The following is an 18,984-nucleotide window of genomic DNA, read 5'->3' on the forward strand; positions in this document are numbered from 1 at the left end:
TTGGCCCTCCATCAAAACTATTTTTCCATCTCAAACTAGCGATGCCAGTCAATCATTATGTGGTAACCAACAGCATACCAATGGATGAATGGGATGGAAAAGACACTCTCGATGTACTGTAATTATAAGCATCACAGTTGATAGTGTGAACAATTTTAGCAATGTTACAGTAATTTCAACAATGACCAATGATGTAACAGCATGCTTCCCAATTTCAGTATCATCGCTAAACCGTCCCTCCTATACTTTGCGAGTACCGTTGCACATGTAGATATATGACTGTGCAGTATGTCCATTCATTGTTAATTCTTGAACGTATACATCACCAAAGTATACCAGACAGTGCTGTAAATATTTCTAACACCTTGGGCATAGAGCATAATTTATAATCTTGCTCTATGCAGATGGGAGTGACAGGACCCCCTACACCCCCCCCCCCCCCCACACACACACACACACTGTCTTTGACCAATCCGCCCTCCAGCACCGTACACACACACACACACACACACACACACACACACACACACACACACACACTGTCTTTGACCAATCCGCCCTACAGCACCGTTACCGACTTAATCTGCAGCTGACCAGAGGTACCGCTACATTCCACGTCTCGTGAATGAATGGAGCTTGGTGCACCCACCCAAGTGCACAAGATTTCTACAGATGCACACATGTTAAGGAGGTTAGCAGCAGTAGTAGATTTCAAAATGTTGTGATGTAATAGCAGAAGGTTAATAAGAACAAGAAACGGGTGGTTTTTGTGCATCATGGAGCCTCAGACAGATGGACTTCGAAGTATTTTTATGTAAATCAACCACGCTATCAACTGTAAAGTATTGTTCTAGTGTCTGGGATCAGTACCAGGAAGGTATTAGTAAGAGAGAACATAAAACACGCACTCGTAAGGCTACATGGTTCTGCACTTAAAACAGGCTATAATGTTAGGTCGCTTCAGTTTCCAATCTACCAGTCATGTGGAATAAAGTGCTGTTAATATCCCAGTGTAAGAAATATATTTCCAGAACATGACACATCCTTCTTACAGGTTTCTCTATGATAAACTATAATAAGAACCTGTAAAATGAAAAAACTACTTCCTTAAAACATCAGTTCTGCACGATACAAGCACAATATAGCTTTCCATAGATGTATATTGTCCACTTTTCACATCTGATCACAGTTCAGAAATTAAACTATGTCTGCATCAGACCTATATAAAATGATCGTTAGTAATGGAGAATACCTCTTAGAAGGAAACAGATATACACATAGCAGCGCCATTTGACATGTGAAATTACATGTCATGCCACCACTAACTCTGTAAACAAGACATCAGTCTAGCAAACATATACACAGGGATTACAATGCCTCATAAACATCTATCACTAACTTAGAAGCATCTTAGTTATGAAACTGAAGTCTTGATTTTATGCCGAAGATCCGACAGGGGAATGGAGTACATCACATAAATCTTCGTTCGTTTAGATGAATGTGTCGAAACACGATGGTCACGTTTCGTCACACATGAGATGGAAGTCCTCTGATGACCGAGAGGTTTCCTGTTAACGATCGCAAGTAGACAGTGCTCTAAGACGCACACAGCACACGCATGTGTATACGAGTCGAATGCAGGCTCTGTCACACAACTTATGCATCCTGACAGAACATCGGAAAAAAGGGTCAAATGACCTGCAGCAACATCTCTGTCTCTCTCTATAGGATGCATCATCAGTCTACCATTAAATCATACCTCGTTACAACTCCACCTCAACCAACCATTCCATCCACTCTCTGTCATTCTTTAACGCAGATGCAAGTAAGTTTAGAGGCAGATCGTTCTGTTTTTCCAGGGAAGCATCGAAAACAGCAGTCAACTCATGTGTATCACTATTAACTCAATAGACATACAGTAGCCCCCAAGTACAAGAATTCTTCAGCACCAACCACAAGACACAAGTACATCCTCATTTTCCCCACCTTTCGTTGTTCAAATGGCTCTGAGCACTATGGGACTTAACATCTGAGGTCATCAGTCCCCTAGAACTTAGAACTACTTAAACCTAACTAACCTAAGGACATCACACACATCCATGCCCGAGGCAGGATTCGAACCTGCGACCGTAGCAGTCGCGCGGTTCCGCACTGAAGCTCCTAGAACCGATTTCGCTGTATTTTCCCTCGATGTATACGTATTTTTCATCATTTTTCGTAACTTTATCGATTTTATGTCACTTCTGTCCATGCACTCATGACAATACGTCTCGTTCCGTGTTCTAAAATTGCTTGTAAATGTGGTACAGCTGCCAACACCTAGCACAAAAGCACTATTTTTCTGATCAGGTGGCATAGTATTGCGCTGTACTCGATCGCGTCCAGTCCCCTCCACCCACATATTCTACATTTGCAGGGCGCTTGGTCTGTTTTCTGTATGTCTGTGTATATCCATGTGTCTCTGGTGGCCCTCCACATGACGAAAGCCCCAACAATAGCGACCATTAAATATTTCTGCAGCACTTTACTATTTCTGAGAGGTAGACTTTGTTCTTTTTAGCATTGAGAACCTTTTAGCTGCACCTGCAATGATAAGCCGCTGTACGAACATTTTACGGCGATGCGTCAGCTATGCTGGGCTGGTATACACGTACACACAGTTAGACATGTCTCGCGTGTGGGACAGACTGTCCTGTTAGGTTTACTGGGGAGAATGCACCCTCTATTATTCTGGGAAGCATTGCAACAGATTTCTATAGCATGTCCAGAGGGTGACTTGACTCTTATTTACATAGACATGAGACATCAGTAAAACACCCGAAGAATTCTAACTGTATACCCAAAAATAGGCATAGGTTTCACATGCTGGCTGCTGGCGGCAGCAGCATCAGAGCAATGGCTCTCTCCCCAGCGTTCATCTCGCCAGAGCTGGCCCACATCTGGCTGGCGAGTGTGTGTGTGTGTGTGTGTGTGTGTGTGTGTGTGTGTGTGTGTGTGTGTGTGTGTTGAAGCCTCTGTAGGAAGCAGTTTGCTGATACGTGATGGTCGCCGATAGTTCACAATAGTATTTTACCTGCAATGAGTGTCTGTGCATTGCATTATTTTCGGCTGTTTAACCGTTCTGAGTGTGATTGCATAGCATTACACATGCATTATTTCTTGGCAATTTATGAGCTGTTTTCGTGTCTGTTGGATTATTTTATGAACAGGTATGCAGGCTGTGCAATGTATAATTTCAACAGTTGACAGTTAGCAAGCGTATTTGCAGAGCCTTTTACATGCATTATTTTGACAATTTACGAGTTGTCTGTGCATCAGTGTGCTTCATTATTTCGGTAATTTACCAGTAGTTTGCAGGTCTGTGGGCTGTGTAATGAATTATTTCGAAAGTTTACAGTTAGTGAGCGTGTTTGCAGAGAACTAATACGCATTATTTTTTGACAATTTACATCAGTGTTCTACATTATTTCGGTGAACTGGTCTATAGTCTGTGCAATGCGTCATTTCGACATTTTACAATTAGTGAGCGTGTTTGCAGACCCTTTTACATGCATTATGAGCCATGTGCAGCTCGCATTGATGCCGTTCATAGCTTGGCATCTTGTAATAGCGATAGTGGTGTCATTTTCTTAGTGTGTTGTCTGGCGCCACTACAGTTGCTAGCTTGACTGCCCGTGAGTGGCAGCTGCAGCACTTATCGATACGAGTCCTGTGTATCTTTGGAGCGACCGCTAGTATTTCCGGGTCGTGTTGTGTGGGGTGGTTAGTGGCGAACGGACATCACGTCGGTTGGGTTCGCAGCAGTGAGCAGGTCCGTTGCACGGCGAAACCTGGACGTCTAAGTTGAGTGAAGAGTTAACTGCTAATGCAACCTCGACTATTCTGAGAGCTCGCCTTTGGTCGGCGGGCTGTTGCTTCCAGGGCTGCTGAGCCTGGCAGCAATGAGTGAAGTGTTTCGAGGCAGTGAAATATTGTAGGCTTTCTCTATATGTTATTCATCATTGAATTTAGTATTATTCTTATTAGTGAAGTGCAACCAGCGGTGTTTTCGTCCTTGTGGCCGCTAACGCCCGAGTTGCCTGACCTGGAGGTTAGCATACTTTTCCGTTAGCGTACCTTTCCTCGTTGTGTTGATGCTGCCCCACACAGCATGTAGTTTGACAGCCTCTTGTGTTATACTGTGCATATTTTTTTTTTGGGGGGGGGAGGGGAGGTGTACCTTCGGCCTTGGGTGTTTTCTGAAGATGTAGTGCTGTCTGTCTCTTCGTCCTTGCCTAAAAATATTCCATCCTTGTACCGGTGATCGGACATTAGAAAGATTGGTTAGTCGGTCGGTCGGCGCTTAAGCTGTCCCTAGTCTGAGTTGATATCCTGTTAGGTGGTACAACTCTTGGCTGCCTGTCTCACCATACCTTATGTTTGAGTTACCTTCCCAGGCCGACCCTTGGAACACTTTCTGAGTACCGTTTGTCCTGATTCCTTAGACTGTGATGTTTGTTGTAAGGATATTTGTAATTTTCAAACTATGGTCGGTGTGGCCTTCAGCTGAGCAATAATTTCACTTCTTTAGTGATAAAGCCTTCAGCCATGTTATAGTAAGTTTTTTTAAGCAAACTTGTTTTAAAAGCAAGGGATTTATTTTGGCAATGCTATTTGGAATTGTTCTTCTGACTTCTAATTCAGGCTTTCAGCCGTTTATTGTTTGAGATTATTGTTGGTGGCCTTCGGCCCTAAAATTGTGGAATTTTGATTCTGTGATAAGGACATCAGCTGTCATAGAGTCAATTGTGGTTTTTTTGGTGATTGTTTTAAAATTTTAATTTCTTTAAGTAAAGTTTACGTAGTTGTTATGCATCCGAGAGTAACTGATTACGGCCCCATCCACAACTGTAACCTTATCCTGCCCCATCCTGAGAAACCATATCTCACATTATTTTGACAATTTAGGAGTTGTTTGCGTGTCTGCGTATCAGTGTACTGCATTATTTCGGTGATTTACGAGTAGTTTGCAGGTCTACAGGCTACGTGGCGTGACCCCAAGCAGTTCAGAGCGAGTGGTGTATCAGTCTCATAAATATACTATGTGAAATACATCCCTCAACAAATTGTTTCAAAATAAAGAGAGTGCACTCCTTCCCCTCCCCAGGAGTTGGACACACACTCAGTCCTTTCCCGCCATTTTTCCCGAACTGCCACAGGACCACAGCGCCCTCCTGTGGCAGTATTACGTACTAGGTCAGTTCTGACCTCATGGTGAACACCCTGGATGGAGCTACTGCCTGTGACAACTCAAATTTTTTAAATAAAGACTGCCAGCAAAATAAAGACTTACGTCTGTCATATACAGCAGCCAAGCACAGGCTGAGCCCTTCTCCCACCAATTCCAAGGAAGCGGTGGTGGTCGAATGACTTAGGTAAGGGGGGGTAGCCCAAGTGACCTTTTTTCTCGCAATTTTCTTAGGTTAGTGGAGGTATTCCAAGTGACTTTTTTCCCTGCCAAAATTTGACTTTCCCACCATTTTCTTGGGGAGGGGAAGGGGAGGGGAGCCGAGGGGGAGGGGCGGGGACAGGTTAGTGAAGGCAGCCCAGTTGAACCATTTTCCCGCCAAAATTTGAACTTCCCACCATAATGTCATTGTGATGTTGCACATCTGACACCGCTGTCTTCAACAATTTGGCAACAATGCAGAGTGGGGCCGTATAAAAGTAGTCCCACTAGTGCCATCTGACATTTGTCTAATGAAAATAAACTGTCAGTGCAGATCATTGTATACATTATTAAATGTACTGGCCACTATGATGAGCGCTTGTCACATAAGAATAACTAAAATCCAGAAATAAAGCCAATGAAATAAAGTGTCAGGTGATGTTATGAGCAGGACACCATCTGACAAGGACACCATCTGACAAGGAATGGACAATGTGGGCACCAGTAAAACAAGGCAGGTGATGCGTGTGCAGAGATCAAAGTACGCTGCTGGATAAATGGCTAATGAGTGAAAATGCATTCAGGGTGTGGGAGGGCAGTGAGAGAACAGTGGGAAATACAGAGTGTTAGAGGACGCCATTATCAAGTAATAAGCTAAGTTACATTAAAGCCCTTGTAAGACCACAGGTGCATGTATGAACAGTAAAAAACGCAATTCATGAACACGTTGAGATAAACGTACGTGACAATGAAAGAGATGAGTGCATCACTCATTGATAGAGTAAAACACGCGGAAACGAGAGTGAAATAAACTTTTGTTGCAACTGGTTGGCTGTGTTGGATTCATTTACTGATCTCTAGCCATTGCTGAAGCGCAGCAGTGTTCAACATATTATCTGTTAAGTTTGCTGGTTAGTCGCTAGGAGCCCTCATTTTCAGATGCTGGAAGAATATAGAGTAATTTCTATGTGGTGAGGTACCCTACCTCAAGACATATTCATAATTGCGAACATTTATTTCAATCCATTATGGCAAGGTGCCACAGCAACCTTGTATTTTGATCAATATTAAAAGACAGTCCTCGGTCGTACAGTGTTCTTTACTGATTCAAGAACGACGCGTTTCATCCGATTTGGGCATAACAAGTTATCTGGTGCAACGTTGGTCATCAGTCATAGCACTGTAGAATAAGACAAAGCTCGTAAACTGTAACCATGACCCCGGAACAAAGTGCTGGCGCCGATCCGCACCCACACAATATATACACCCAAATGACATGATTGTTGACCGCCGTCTCCCGAGATAAGCTGGTGACGCTCTTCGTGGCTAAAACGCGTCGTTCAATAAATGTTCAAATGTGTGTGAAATCCTATGGGACTTAACTGCTAAGGTCATCAGTCCCTAAGCCTACACACTACTTAACCTAAATTATCTTAAGGACAAACACACGCACCCATGCCCAAGGGAGGACTCGAACCTCTGCCGGGACCAGCCGCACAGTCTATGACTGCAGCGCCTGAGACCGTTCGGCTAATCGCAACCGGCGTTCAATAAATACACTACTGGCCATTAAAATTGCTACACCAAGAAGAAATGCAGACGATAAACGGGTATTCATTCGACAAATATATTATACAAGAACTGACATGTCATTACATTTTCTCGCAATTTGGGTGCATAGATCCTGAGAAATCAGTACCCAGAACAACCACCTCTGGCTGTAATAACGGCCTTGATACGCCTGGGCATTGAGCCAAACAGAGCTTGGATGGCGTGCACAGGTACAGCTGCCCATGCAGCTTCAACACGATACCACAGTTCATCAAGAGTAGTGACTGGCATATTCTGACGAACGAATTCCTCGGCCACCATTAACCATACGTTTTCAGTTGGTGAGCGATCTGGTGAATGTGCTGGCCAGAGCAGCAGTCGAACATTTTCTGTATCCAGAAAGGCCCGTACAGGACCTGGAACATGCGGCCGTGCATTATCCTGCTGAAATGTAGGGTTTCGCAGGGATGGAATGAAAGGTAGAGGCACAGATCTAACACATCTGAAATGTAACGTCCACTCTTCAAAGTGCCGTCAATGCGAACAAGAGGTGACCGAGACGCGTAAGCAGTGGCACCCCATACCATCACGCCGGATGATACGCCAGTATGGCAATCACGAATACACGCTTCCAATGTGCGTTCACCGTGATGCCGCCAAACACGAATGCTACCATCATGATGGTGTAAACAGAACCTGGATTCATCCGAAAAAGTGACGTTTTGCCAGTCGCGCACCCAGGTTCGTCGTTGAGTACACCAACGCAGGCGCTCCTGTCTGTGATGCAGCGTCAAGGGTAACCACAGCCATGCTCTCAGAGATGATAGTCCATGCTGCTGTTCGTGCAGATGGTTGTTCTCTTGCAAACGTCCTCATCTGTTGACTCAGGGATCGAGACGTGGCTGCAAGATCCGTTACAGCCATGCGGATCGGTCACTCTCGACTGAGAGTGATACGAGGCAGTTGGGATCCAGCACGGCATTCCGTATTACCCTCCTGAATTCACCAATTCCATATTCTACTCATTGGATCTCGACCAAGGCGAGCAGCATTGTCGCGATACGATAAACCGCAATCGCGTTAGGCTACAATCCGACCTTTATCAAAGTCGGAAACGTGATGGTACGCATTTCTCCTCCTTGCACGAGGCATGATAACAACGTTTCACCAGGCAACGCTGGTCAACTGCTGTTTGTGTATGAGAAATCGGTTGGAAACTTTCCTCATGTCAGCACGTTGTAGGTGTCGCCACCGGCGCCAACCTTGTGTGAATGCTCTGAAAAGCTAATCATTTGCATGTCACAGCATCTTCTTCCTGTCTGTTAAATTTCGCGTCTGTAGCACGTCATCTTCGTGGTGTAGCAATTTTAATGGCCGGTAGTGTAACACCGTACAACCTAAGACTGATTGTTGGTAGTAATAAGTCAATAAGTCTGCAACTTTAACATTTGACTTACCGTGTTCTACCTTTAACGTAAGATTATACCTGTTAATGAACAGATTATGACAGCATTAATAATTTTTAAATTCGGCCAATAACAACATGATACACTGAAAATCATGTTTTAGTTGCCTCCGTTACCCGTTAGATAGGCAACCCGCAACTTGCGTAGGGTGCTCGGTTTAGCCGTTTAGTAGTACAGATTAGGACTCTGCCGACTTGAACGTCTACCATGCAAAGAAGAGCTCGGTGAAGGGCAAACAGCTCGGCAGTGAATGTGGTTGGCGTTGCAGCCACGTGGCGGCCTCGCCGGTGCTGCACCCTGACGGCTACATCGTGCTGTTCGCGCGCCTGCTGCCCGACACGGCGGACCGCTTCGTGCACGCGGACGCGCTCAAGTTCTACTGGATGTGCGAGGACCTGGCCCTGCGCGAGCACCCGGCCGCCACCGGCTTCCTCTTCGTGTTCGATCTGAGCGGCATGTCGCTGCCCCATCTGGCGCGCCTCAACCTCGTGCTGCTCAGGCAGTACCTCGTCTACACACAGGTGAGTGCTGAGGAACACCATGTAACCCACAGCACCTACAGGCGAGCCCAAACTACTATACCGTGACGCCACAGCCGAGCGGCGATCGGATTATGAACGAGCCAACACCAAAAGACTTGTGCGACTCATAAAATGAGCGAGTTTCTATTCGATATATGCATGAGGGTAGTTAACGGAGGCAACACATACAGTTGTTTATGCAGAAATGAGACGAAAACTGTTAAGAATACACAAGACAAGGCTCTGAGCACTATGGGACTTAACATCTGAGGTCATCAGTCCCCTAGAACTTAGAACTACTTAAACCTAACTAACCTAAGGACATCACACACCTCCATGCCCGATTCAGGATTCGAACCTGCGACCGTAGCGTCACGCGGTTCCAGATTGAAGCGCCTAGAACCGCACGGCCACACGGTCGGCAGAATACACAAGAGCTGTGCGATTTATTTGGCAACGGTCTTGCCGCAGTGGCTACACCGGTTCCCGTGAGATCACCGAAGTTAAGCGCTGTCGGGCGTGGTCGGCTCTTGGATGGGTGACCATCCAGGAGGTCTTGCGCTGTTGCCATTTGTCGGGGTGCACTCAGCCTCGTGATGCCAATTGAGGAGCTACTGGACCGAATAGTAGCGGCTTCGGTCAAGAATACCATCATAACGACCGGGAGAGCGGTGTGCTGACCCCGCTCCCTAAGGATGACACGGCGATCGGATGGTCCCGGTAGGCCACTCGTGGCCTGAAGACGGAGTGTGCTATTTATTTTGTTCATGTCATATACAGGGTGATTTAGCTGTCCCAACGCATGGGTTCTATGCAACCTGCAACGCCTTCAAATACCACACACACGATTTTCACATTGTCTTCTCATTCACTACATTCAACCACAGTCCTAAGCAAAAATGAAAATTATATTTTTATAGTAAATTTAATGACTTAAATTTACTGGGATACGTTTTCGCTAGAGGCTGTAGTTTTCGAATTATTCAAGGAAAACATGCAAAAGTGATCTTCAAATGCGTTTTTCTTGAATTAATCGAAAACCGTGCACTCTAGCAAAAACGCAACCCCGGTACAAAATTTAGCTGCGTTAAATTTCCTATATAAATGTCCTGTTCCTTTCTTCTGTAGGACTACTAGTTTGTGCTTAGCCAATGAGACTATGAAAATCTCACACACAATTTTTGAAGGCGTTGCAGGCTGCATTAAACCTATCGGTAGGGGCAGCTGAATCACCGTTTATACTATTACAAAAACCACATTTATGAACGCAGTTGCTCACATCTTTGCAAAAGGCGTGTTTTCCTGGGTATGAAATGTTCAGAATATTTGGAGCATTTTAAATTGTACTGTCACTATTTTGTAAAACATTTACACATTTCCAAATAATGTTTACATATAAAAGCACTGAGGCCTGCACACTGTTGTCACTTTGGCCACACAACTTACTGTTTCCAGCACACCTTCACGAACAAATTCAGTTACGTACTGTTAATGGTTGCTTAAAATCAGAAAAAAATTCTCTTTTTCATGTTTTAATAGTTTCCTTAAAACGATACAAGCATATGGCAGCAAAATGACTGGTGCCTCAGTTGAATATTTTAAAATGCCTTCACTTAAGTTTGCAACTACACAGTCTAACTGAGAAGTCAACATATCATCTCTAACTAACAATTCTTTAAAATTGTCACAGTTTAAGCTTTTAAGCAGTGAGTAGCTAGAGTAACCAGCAATTTATATCAGCAACGCAACACTAGAAGCTGCATCTTCGAGATCAGTTTGATTACTTTGAATACTTCAGTAAATCTAACAATAGGGCTACAGCTGCATTAATTATGGTCAATAACACTGCTATTTACTGGTATAGAATTAACGACGATCCTCCTAAAACGGTCAGTGTGCATTAAACTTTGTGCCTGTCCTTCAGGATAAATATGGGAGTTCATCGAGAAAAGCGATGAAAGAAAACGTCCAATTGTATGTGAATTCTGCTGAGGTCATCGGTCCCTAGACTTATACACTACCTAAACTAACTTATGCTAAGAACAACACACACACCCATGCCCGAGGCAGGACTCGAACCACGGGTGGGAGGTACCGTGCAGTCCGTGACATGGTGCCTCAAACCGCGCGGCCACTCCGCGCGGCTAGCGATGAAAACAGCGGAAAACAAAGAGCATGGTTTTTGCAGCAGGGAACATTGGGTTACCCTTTTTCATAACCAAAAAACGAGGAAATAATCAATTTGTCTTCATTTAAAGCGAGCAATGGCTGGCTACGGCATTTTAAAGGAAGGCACAATAATCGCGAATTGCATTTAAGTTGTGAAAAACTATCAATAGACGCTACAGCAGCAGAAAAGTTCACTGAAAAATTCAAAAGTGAAGCATAATCTTATGATCCTGAATTTTTATACAACGCATTGAGAGAGGCCTTATTTGGAATACTTTACCTGAAACAACGTTAGCTTCTAAAAGGGAAACTAGTGCTCCTGTGGTTATGGTTAGTATAAATCATGTTACCGTGCCAAAATTTGCATTCTTGATAGAGAAGACGGACATTTCAAAACACTGTTCCTGCCGCCAAACGTGAAGAGTTTGCTGCACCCAATGGACCAGTCGGTTATCGAAACTTTGAAGAGGCATTACTGAAGGCAATTGTTGAGGAAGCTTCTGACAGAAGGCGGAAATGAAGAAGTCATGGTGGCTCATCGCCATAGCTTGAATTTAAAAGACTGCTCTTACGTTGTGGTGGGAAGATGGAATTTGGTGAAAACAACCAGATTACAAGGAGCTTGGAATAAATTGGAAGACATTTCAACCAAAGATGAGGTACAGAAAGACGAAGATGAAAAGAAGTAGAGTGAAAAGTAAGGCGAAGAAGGAGAAGCGGCAGAGGACGAAATAGCACTTGAAGACATAACAAAGACGCTTTTGAAAATCCCAGAACGTTCCGACTGCAATTGAGAGGATGTAGATGAGTGGCTTGCCTGTGACTCTTCAGAACCTGGGTTCCAAAATATCGGTGTCGATTAAATCATTCAAAACGTGCAAGAATAATCTGATAACCAGGAGCATGATGTGGCCACTAAAACAGGTATGAAACCGTCAGCTGGTATGGCGTTTGCGTGTCTTGACACTGCACTAACACGGATAGAGCGGCAGCCTGAGTGTGAGTATACAGGGTGAAAAGTATTTAAACCGACAAACTCTGGGAGGTTGTAGGGGACATCAAAACAAACATTTTTCCCTAATGGCATTTTTTCCTATGAGGAGTATTTAAACCGGTAGAGGAAGATTTCTCTGGCGACAAATTAATTAAACCAACAAAAAAGTCCAGAGGGGACATATCTGGGATCGAGCAGGCCATGGTACAGGACCACCTCTGCCAATCCACGTTTCTGGGAACCTTCGGTCCAGGAATCGACGCACACGACGACAGAAATGTGCCGGCGCCCCGTCATGTTGGAACCACATGCGTTGTCTTGTAAGGAGCGGGACGTTTTCCAGAAATTCTGGCAATGCTCTGATGATAAAATTGTAACAGTGCCTGCCATTTAATGACCTAGGTAGCAGGTACGGCCCAGTTAAACAGTCCCCACGAACACCGACAGACACATTAACGAAGAACCGCACTTGATGAGCGATAGTAACAGTGGCATGTGGGTTATCCTCACTCCAAACATGCGAATTGTGCATGTTGAAGACTCTATCACGCCCGAAAGCTGCTTCATCGGTAAACAACACAGAGGATGAAAATGTAGGATGCATTTCACAGTGTCCCAGGTACCACTGCGAAAACTGTGCTCTGGGTTAATAATGAACTGGTTCCAGGTTGCGGACACACTGTAAGTGAAATGGACGTAACAATTGCTCTAGAAGGACTGATCTTACATTCGTCTGATTCGTCCCCATGTTACGTGCAGTTGCACGAGTGCTGATTGAAGGATCCCGCTCCACATGCTGCAAGACAGCTTCCTCAAATTGTAACGTTCTTACCGTGCGACGGCGTCCCTGTCCAGGTAATCTGCTAAATGACCCGGTCTCACGCAGACGTTGGTATACAGCAGCAAAGGTCGTTTGATGTGGGATAGCGGCCGAGCAGTTCTAGACGCTATAGTCTGGAACCGCGCGACCGCTACAGTCGCAGGTTCGAATCCTGCATCGGGCTAGGGTGTGTGTGATGTCCTTAGGTTAGTTAGGTTTAAGTAGTTGTACGTTCTAGGGGACTGATGACCTCAGAAGTTAACTCCCACAGTGCTCAGAGCCATTTTTTGACGTGGGATACGGCGATTAGGATATTGTTGTTGATAAACCCGCTGTGCAGGTCGTCCGTTGTGGTGCACTACGTAGTACGCACCAAGCATATCAGTGTACTCACTCCAGGTGTATCGCTCCATTAGTAAACAGAGACAATGGACTACTACACTGGTGGACAGCAGTTGCCTGCAACTGAAGAGCGTAATACGCCCTCTAACAACTGAAGATCGTAATACGGCCTCTAACAACTGAAGAGCGTATACGGCCTCCTTCGGTTTAAATACTCCTCATAGCAAAAAATGACATTAAGGAAAAATATTTGTTTAAATGTCTCCTACAACCTCCCAGAGTTTGTCGGTTTAAATACTTTTCACCCTGCATACAGCTGCTCACCGTAAAGCGGATGCGAAACTTGGCTGCACAAAAGTGACTGAATACAGAAAAACTGACACTGACTGATATGTTCAAGAACTGACACTGTGTGTAAGTGAAGTACTGCACAGAATCTAAGTAACATTATTTTGCAGTCATGAACTTAACATTACAGCAGTATGTACATACAAATTTAGCTTTTTCCATGATTTATGCAGTTATCCGGATATTTGACTATCCGGATCAGATCCAGTCCAGAGTCTTCCGGGTAATTGGAACCAAACAGTAATAACAAAACAGAATTACAGGCTGGTCGTAGAGTTCCTCTGCGGTAGTACGCTTTTTTTGTATACGTTAAGGCATACAGCTCATTACAGTCCACGTGCAACGGAACACCAGTCTTGTAGTTCAGGCTGGGAAATACAGCGGAACAGATTCGCTCTGCTGAAAAGACTCATCATATTTATTCGCTGCACCTACATTTTGTACACGTCTGGTTTACCCCGCTTCCTCGAAAGAGGAGACTACTTAATTTCTGAGCAGCGAAAGGCAAGTTTTAATTAATTAATGTTTCAGGATGCCCTGCCGTCAAAGGTAATTGGTAACCACATGGTTAACGTCGTCCCGGCGACGGAGACGTTGATTAATATCATGAAGCCCATAATGAAGAAGGAGCTCTCCGACAAGGTAAGGGCCGTCACTTTTACTACGTCGCCGGCGCTTTATTAATTTAATGAAAGAGCTACAGCGAGCCATCCCTGAGGTATTAGGAACAGCCCCCGCAGCGCTACACGATTCTTTGCCTGCATAACACACTTTCCGAACCCCGCCATCACGCATACAAAGCGAATATTGTGAGCGGGGCATTACGGCTGCTTCCACGTCCACAATGTTGTGTTTATTTGAATATATGTTGCTCTCTAACAAATGGGCAGCATAAGACACACACGAGTACACATTTACGACAAAATAAATATGCTTACAAACAGGCAATAAATATAGCGGAATCCGAAAAACAAAAATTTTCTTGAGCAGTAGCTTAATGTGATCAGTGTTTAGAGCTGATCTATTACTTAAAATGTAAAAATTTATCCTATCAGAAAAAATGGCAATAATATGCTTAACAACCCACAGCGCTGTTATAATCAAAACTGTGCTCTCTCTCTTAGTCTTTCTCTCTGTCTCTCATACAAACACACACATACATACATACATACACACAATATCAGTTAAATGTAATAATAAAAATAATTATTATTATTATAAACGGTGGTACTACCACTGTTGGCAGTAGTATTTCACACGTTCTTTGCACTTATTGGGTATTAATATTCACATTTTGCTTACTTCAGTGTATACAAAGTATACGTGACATAGACACAATAGGAAAAGGCACCTGTGACCGCTGGAGCTATTTACAATTGTATTACTGTGCATACGCGGTGATACTTATTGAACTGCATGAAATAAAATTGTCATAACTTCTGACCGGTTTGCGTTAGGACTTTGAAACCGCACGATTGGCCGTGGGCCATGATGGGAATTAGTGTGCGCATGTATGGTTTGGTTTAGCGACGAAGCGCACTTTCATTGGCATGGGTTTGTCAATAAGCAAAACGGGTGCATTTGGGGTAGTGAGAATCTACATTTTGCGATTGAGAATCCTCTTCACCTTCAACACAAAGGGAGATCAACAGTGACAGCCACACTGGACTTATTAAAAACGATTAGACAGAGTTTTGAAGAGAGAGAGAGAGAGAGAGAGAGAGAGAGAGAGAGAGAGAGAGAGAGAGAGGGTGTGGCACTGATACTCTGTGACCTCAGCAAAACCTTTGACTTCATCTCACACACAGCACTAATAGCCAAGTTAAGATGCTATGGTGTTGGAGGTGTTGTTCTATCAACACTCCAATCTTATTTGGAAAACCGAAAGCAGGTAGTATCAGTGCACGGAGCAACTTCTCTTGAACAAAAACTGGAACATGGAGTGCCCCAAGGATCAGTCTTAGGACCTCATATATGCCAATGATACGAGCTGTAATAGTCAAATGTTGCAGTTTGCAGATGACACTACCCTTATTGCCAAAGGACATACAGCCGCAGAGGCTCTTGGTGCATCAAATTGGATGTTTGAAGAAATAAAAGAATGGTTCATCATAAATAAGATGAAGAACAATGAAGAAAAAACCCAACATTTCATATGAAGAGCAAGAAAACATGGAAATTGTCAGACTACTGGGCTTCAAGATTGACAGCAAACTCTCCATGAATGATCACACTGCATATGTATGCACCAAACTTTCTCGTGTGATATACCTCCTGAGGAACCTGAAGAGGGTAATAACTGACCAGTTTCTCACAACAGTCTACCACGCACTCTTCCACAGCCACATTAGTTATGGACTGTTGTTGTGGGGACACTCCTCAGGCTGCAAAGATGTGTTGCTATTACAAAAAAGCCATCAGGATCATATCCTCTAGCAAAAGACTGGACCACTGTAAGCCTATTTTCACCAGGCTAGGCATAAAGACTGTTTTTAGCTAGTATGTGTTTTTCTGCCTCATTTATATAAAAGAAAATCAAAGGAATTTTAGCATAAGACACGAAATACGTAATCATGACACTCGCTGTAAAAGGAACATTGAAGTGCCAAGGTGTCGCCTATCAAGTACACAAGACAGCTTTCCAACAGTCGCCCTAAAAATGTACAGTCAACTGCCTCCATAAGTGAAATCCCTGCCACCTGAATTATTTCGGAAAAAAATTGCTCAGGACTTGAAACAACATCCACTATATTCCTTGGAAGAGTTTTTCAACAGTGGTTCTAGTGAATGGACAAAATAATAAATAATGTTATGTTTTATATATAATTTTGCCTAAATTTAATCTTCTTTTTATGTTCTCAGTTAACTGCACATTTAATTTTGTGTTTTACTTAAAGTACATATTTTGCCAAAACGAAACTTTATGTGTAAACATTTTGCTTTATGGTATTTTCATTTGCTGCTATGAAGTTTTACTTTCCTGTTTAGTTATATTTCATTTTCTCTCTGTTCTATCTGTTTTTGTGCACTGCATAAATATTTTCTTTTATTTGTAATATAAATTTTGTATATGGTGTCGTATAAATATTAGTTGATAAACATTGTATTTGTGACGCAGTCTGTCGAGCCATGGCTGGTAAACGACGAAGATATATTAATAAAGTAATAATATGGTATGCAGTGTTCAGTCACGGAATTATCGTGCGACATTCTTTGATGGCACGGTGACTATCGAAGCTGTGCTGTGCTTTTGGGAGATGATTTCATCCCCATTATCCAAAGTCACCATGATTTCGACAAGATGTAGTTCATGCAAGGCGGAACTCGACCGCATCGAAGCAGGGGAGTGATGTTCTGGAAGAGCCCTTTGGGGACCGCTGCATGGGCCACGATTGGCCGCTACATTCTCCGGATCTGAACACATGCGACTCCTTTTTGTGGGGCTACTTTAAAGACAAGGTATACAGCAATAACCCCAAAACTATTGCTAAGCTGAAAACAGTCATTCAGGAGGTCATCGACACTTCAGCGGGTCATGCAGAATTTCGCTATTTGTCTGCGTCACATCATCGCCAATAATGGCAGGTATATCGAACATGTCATAACCTAAATGCGAACATCTGCAGTGACGTTTTTATGTTAAATAAAATGTGTGTAGGCCGTAGTTTAAACTAATTTACGTTTGTTTTTCATATAATTCAATAATTGTCACCCTGTACTTGCAGTCAGAGACCTCCACAGAACTTGGAAACTTGTACTGTATTAGTGTTTTGTTTTTTCTTGTCTTCTGCTACCAGGCACACAGATGGCGTACATACGAAAGATACGAGTACATATAATATGTTAACTAACGTGAAACTGCTTTATGACGGAGGTTTAACCCTCCAAAAGCCGTGGTGGAAATAAAATAGTGACTGACTTGCTGAACACTTGCATGGGTTTGTAAGCTTTTTCACGATCGCAATCGATAATTGTTTTATGTGTACCTCAAACTCAGGAGTAATTGAATAATCCGTGTACTAGCAATAAGAGAACCATCCGACTGTGAGTAGCGGCCTTAAACATTTTTTGCGTTCGGGTTCCAATTTTGTTTACATAGTGTACTTGACTCTTCATATCACAAGTAACTCTAATAAATTTGCTGTCTTTTATGTTATTTACAAGGGATGACTCATTTACCTATTACTTGTATAGTTTTGTAAGATAATGTTTATTTCCCATGACTAAAATGTAATGAGTTTTCTTAAGGAGTGCACATCTCTGCTTATTCGAGGGCAAGAGCAAAGTTCTTACTGTACCAGTCACTGGATTTGGAAGCATGTCGTCATTATACTAGCTTACGTCTCGTGTTATTTGGCTGCTTCTTTATCTTATTTGTATGTTGAAACAGCACTGAAATGTATGACTATGGGGGTGATTTCTTAGACGTATTTGTAATGACATTTTCAAAACGGTAATGGGCAAATTAATAGAAAAATTATGTCGTCGAAACAGGTAGACACTGCATACAATTTCCTTCCTGAGACTCTAAGTAGTAGGGCAAAAATAGCTGAAAATGACACAAGTGAAGACAAGTTGGCTTTAGAAATGATGAGATTCACCGAAAGGCAGTATTTGCGACGAAACAAATACCTGGAAATAGATGCAATATAATATGAAAACCAGTTTTCATGTATAGACATTGTAAAATACTTTTTAAACGTGAATCATGTGCAACGTAATGAAAAATTTGGTGATCCGCAATATTTTATAGTTGTCCGCAGAAGCCTGTTCACTAAAATTAAGTGCCAAACTAACGTACATCGGTAAGCAAGGAGTCTGAGCAGAGCGCAGGGAACCACCCATTTTTTAAATAATTCTCGACGATGGACTATGAGATTTGAAAGCTCAGCTCTGTCTCTCTATTCCAATAAATGACGTACTATTTTATATGGCAGACAATACTATACTTTAATCAGCAAAAGAGAATAATCTATAAGAACGAATTATTGTTCAGAACACCTAAAGGACGCAACCTATACACATTAACGCGACAGACTAAATCTGTAGTTTTAAGCGAAACGATTCTGTAAGAAGAAATAATAATAAAATGGTAGAGTAAGTAAAACATTTTAATTAAGCAGGCTACGATATTACATATCAGTTTGAAAAGAACAACGAGAAGGAAGTAGCAAAATTCACAATTCACGTGGAACAACAAACAGGGGCTTGACAGGTGAAATATAGAGACACGATTGACATTTTGTAAGCCCACAGTTACTCCTACATTGTTGTATGGAAATACTGTGTCAAAACTTACAAGGGATTAGAATTCAACTGGGGGGAAGCACTTTTTCAGGACAGTA

At 43.0% G+C, this 18,984-nt stretch overlaps 1 protein-coding gene and 1 pseudogene across 1 annotated transcript in view; both read left to right on the forward strand.

Moving 5' to 3' along the window:
* Positions 1 to 18,984, forward strand: part of LOC124798435 (alpha-tocopherol transfer protein-like) — a 106,673-nt gene that overhangs the window by 76,693 nt on the left and 10,996 nt on the right. Inside the window, exons 4-5 of the mRNA XM_047261844.1 lie at positions 8,714 to 8,966; positions 14,171 to 14,281. Of these exons, the coding sequence (XP_047117800.1) occupies positions 8,714 to 8,966; positions 14,171 to 14,281 (364 nt within the window). The remainder of the gene's footprint in view (positions 1 to 8,713; positions 8,967 to 14,170; positions 14,282 to 18,984) is intronic.
* Positions 9,419 to 9,536, forward strand: LOC124799453 (annotated as a pseudogene).

This window comes from Schistocerca piceifrons, chromosome 5, assembly GCF_021461385.2.
Source record: "Schistocerca piceifrons isolate TAMUIC-IGC-003096 chromosome 5, iqSchPice1.1, whole genome shotgun sequence".
Lineage (NCBI taxonomy): Eukaryota > Metazoa > Arthropoda > Insecta > Orthoptera > Acrididae > Schistocerca > Schistocerca piceifrons.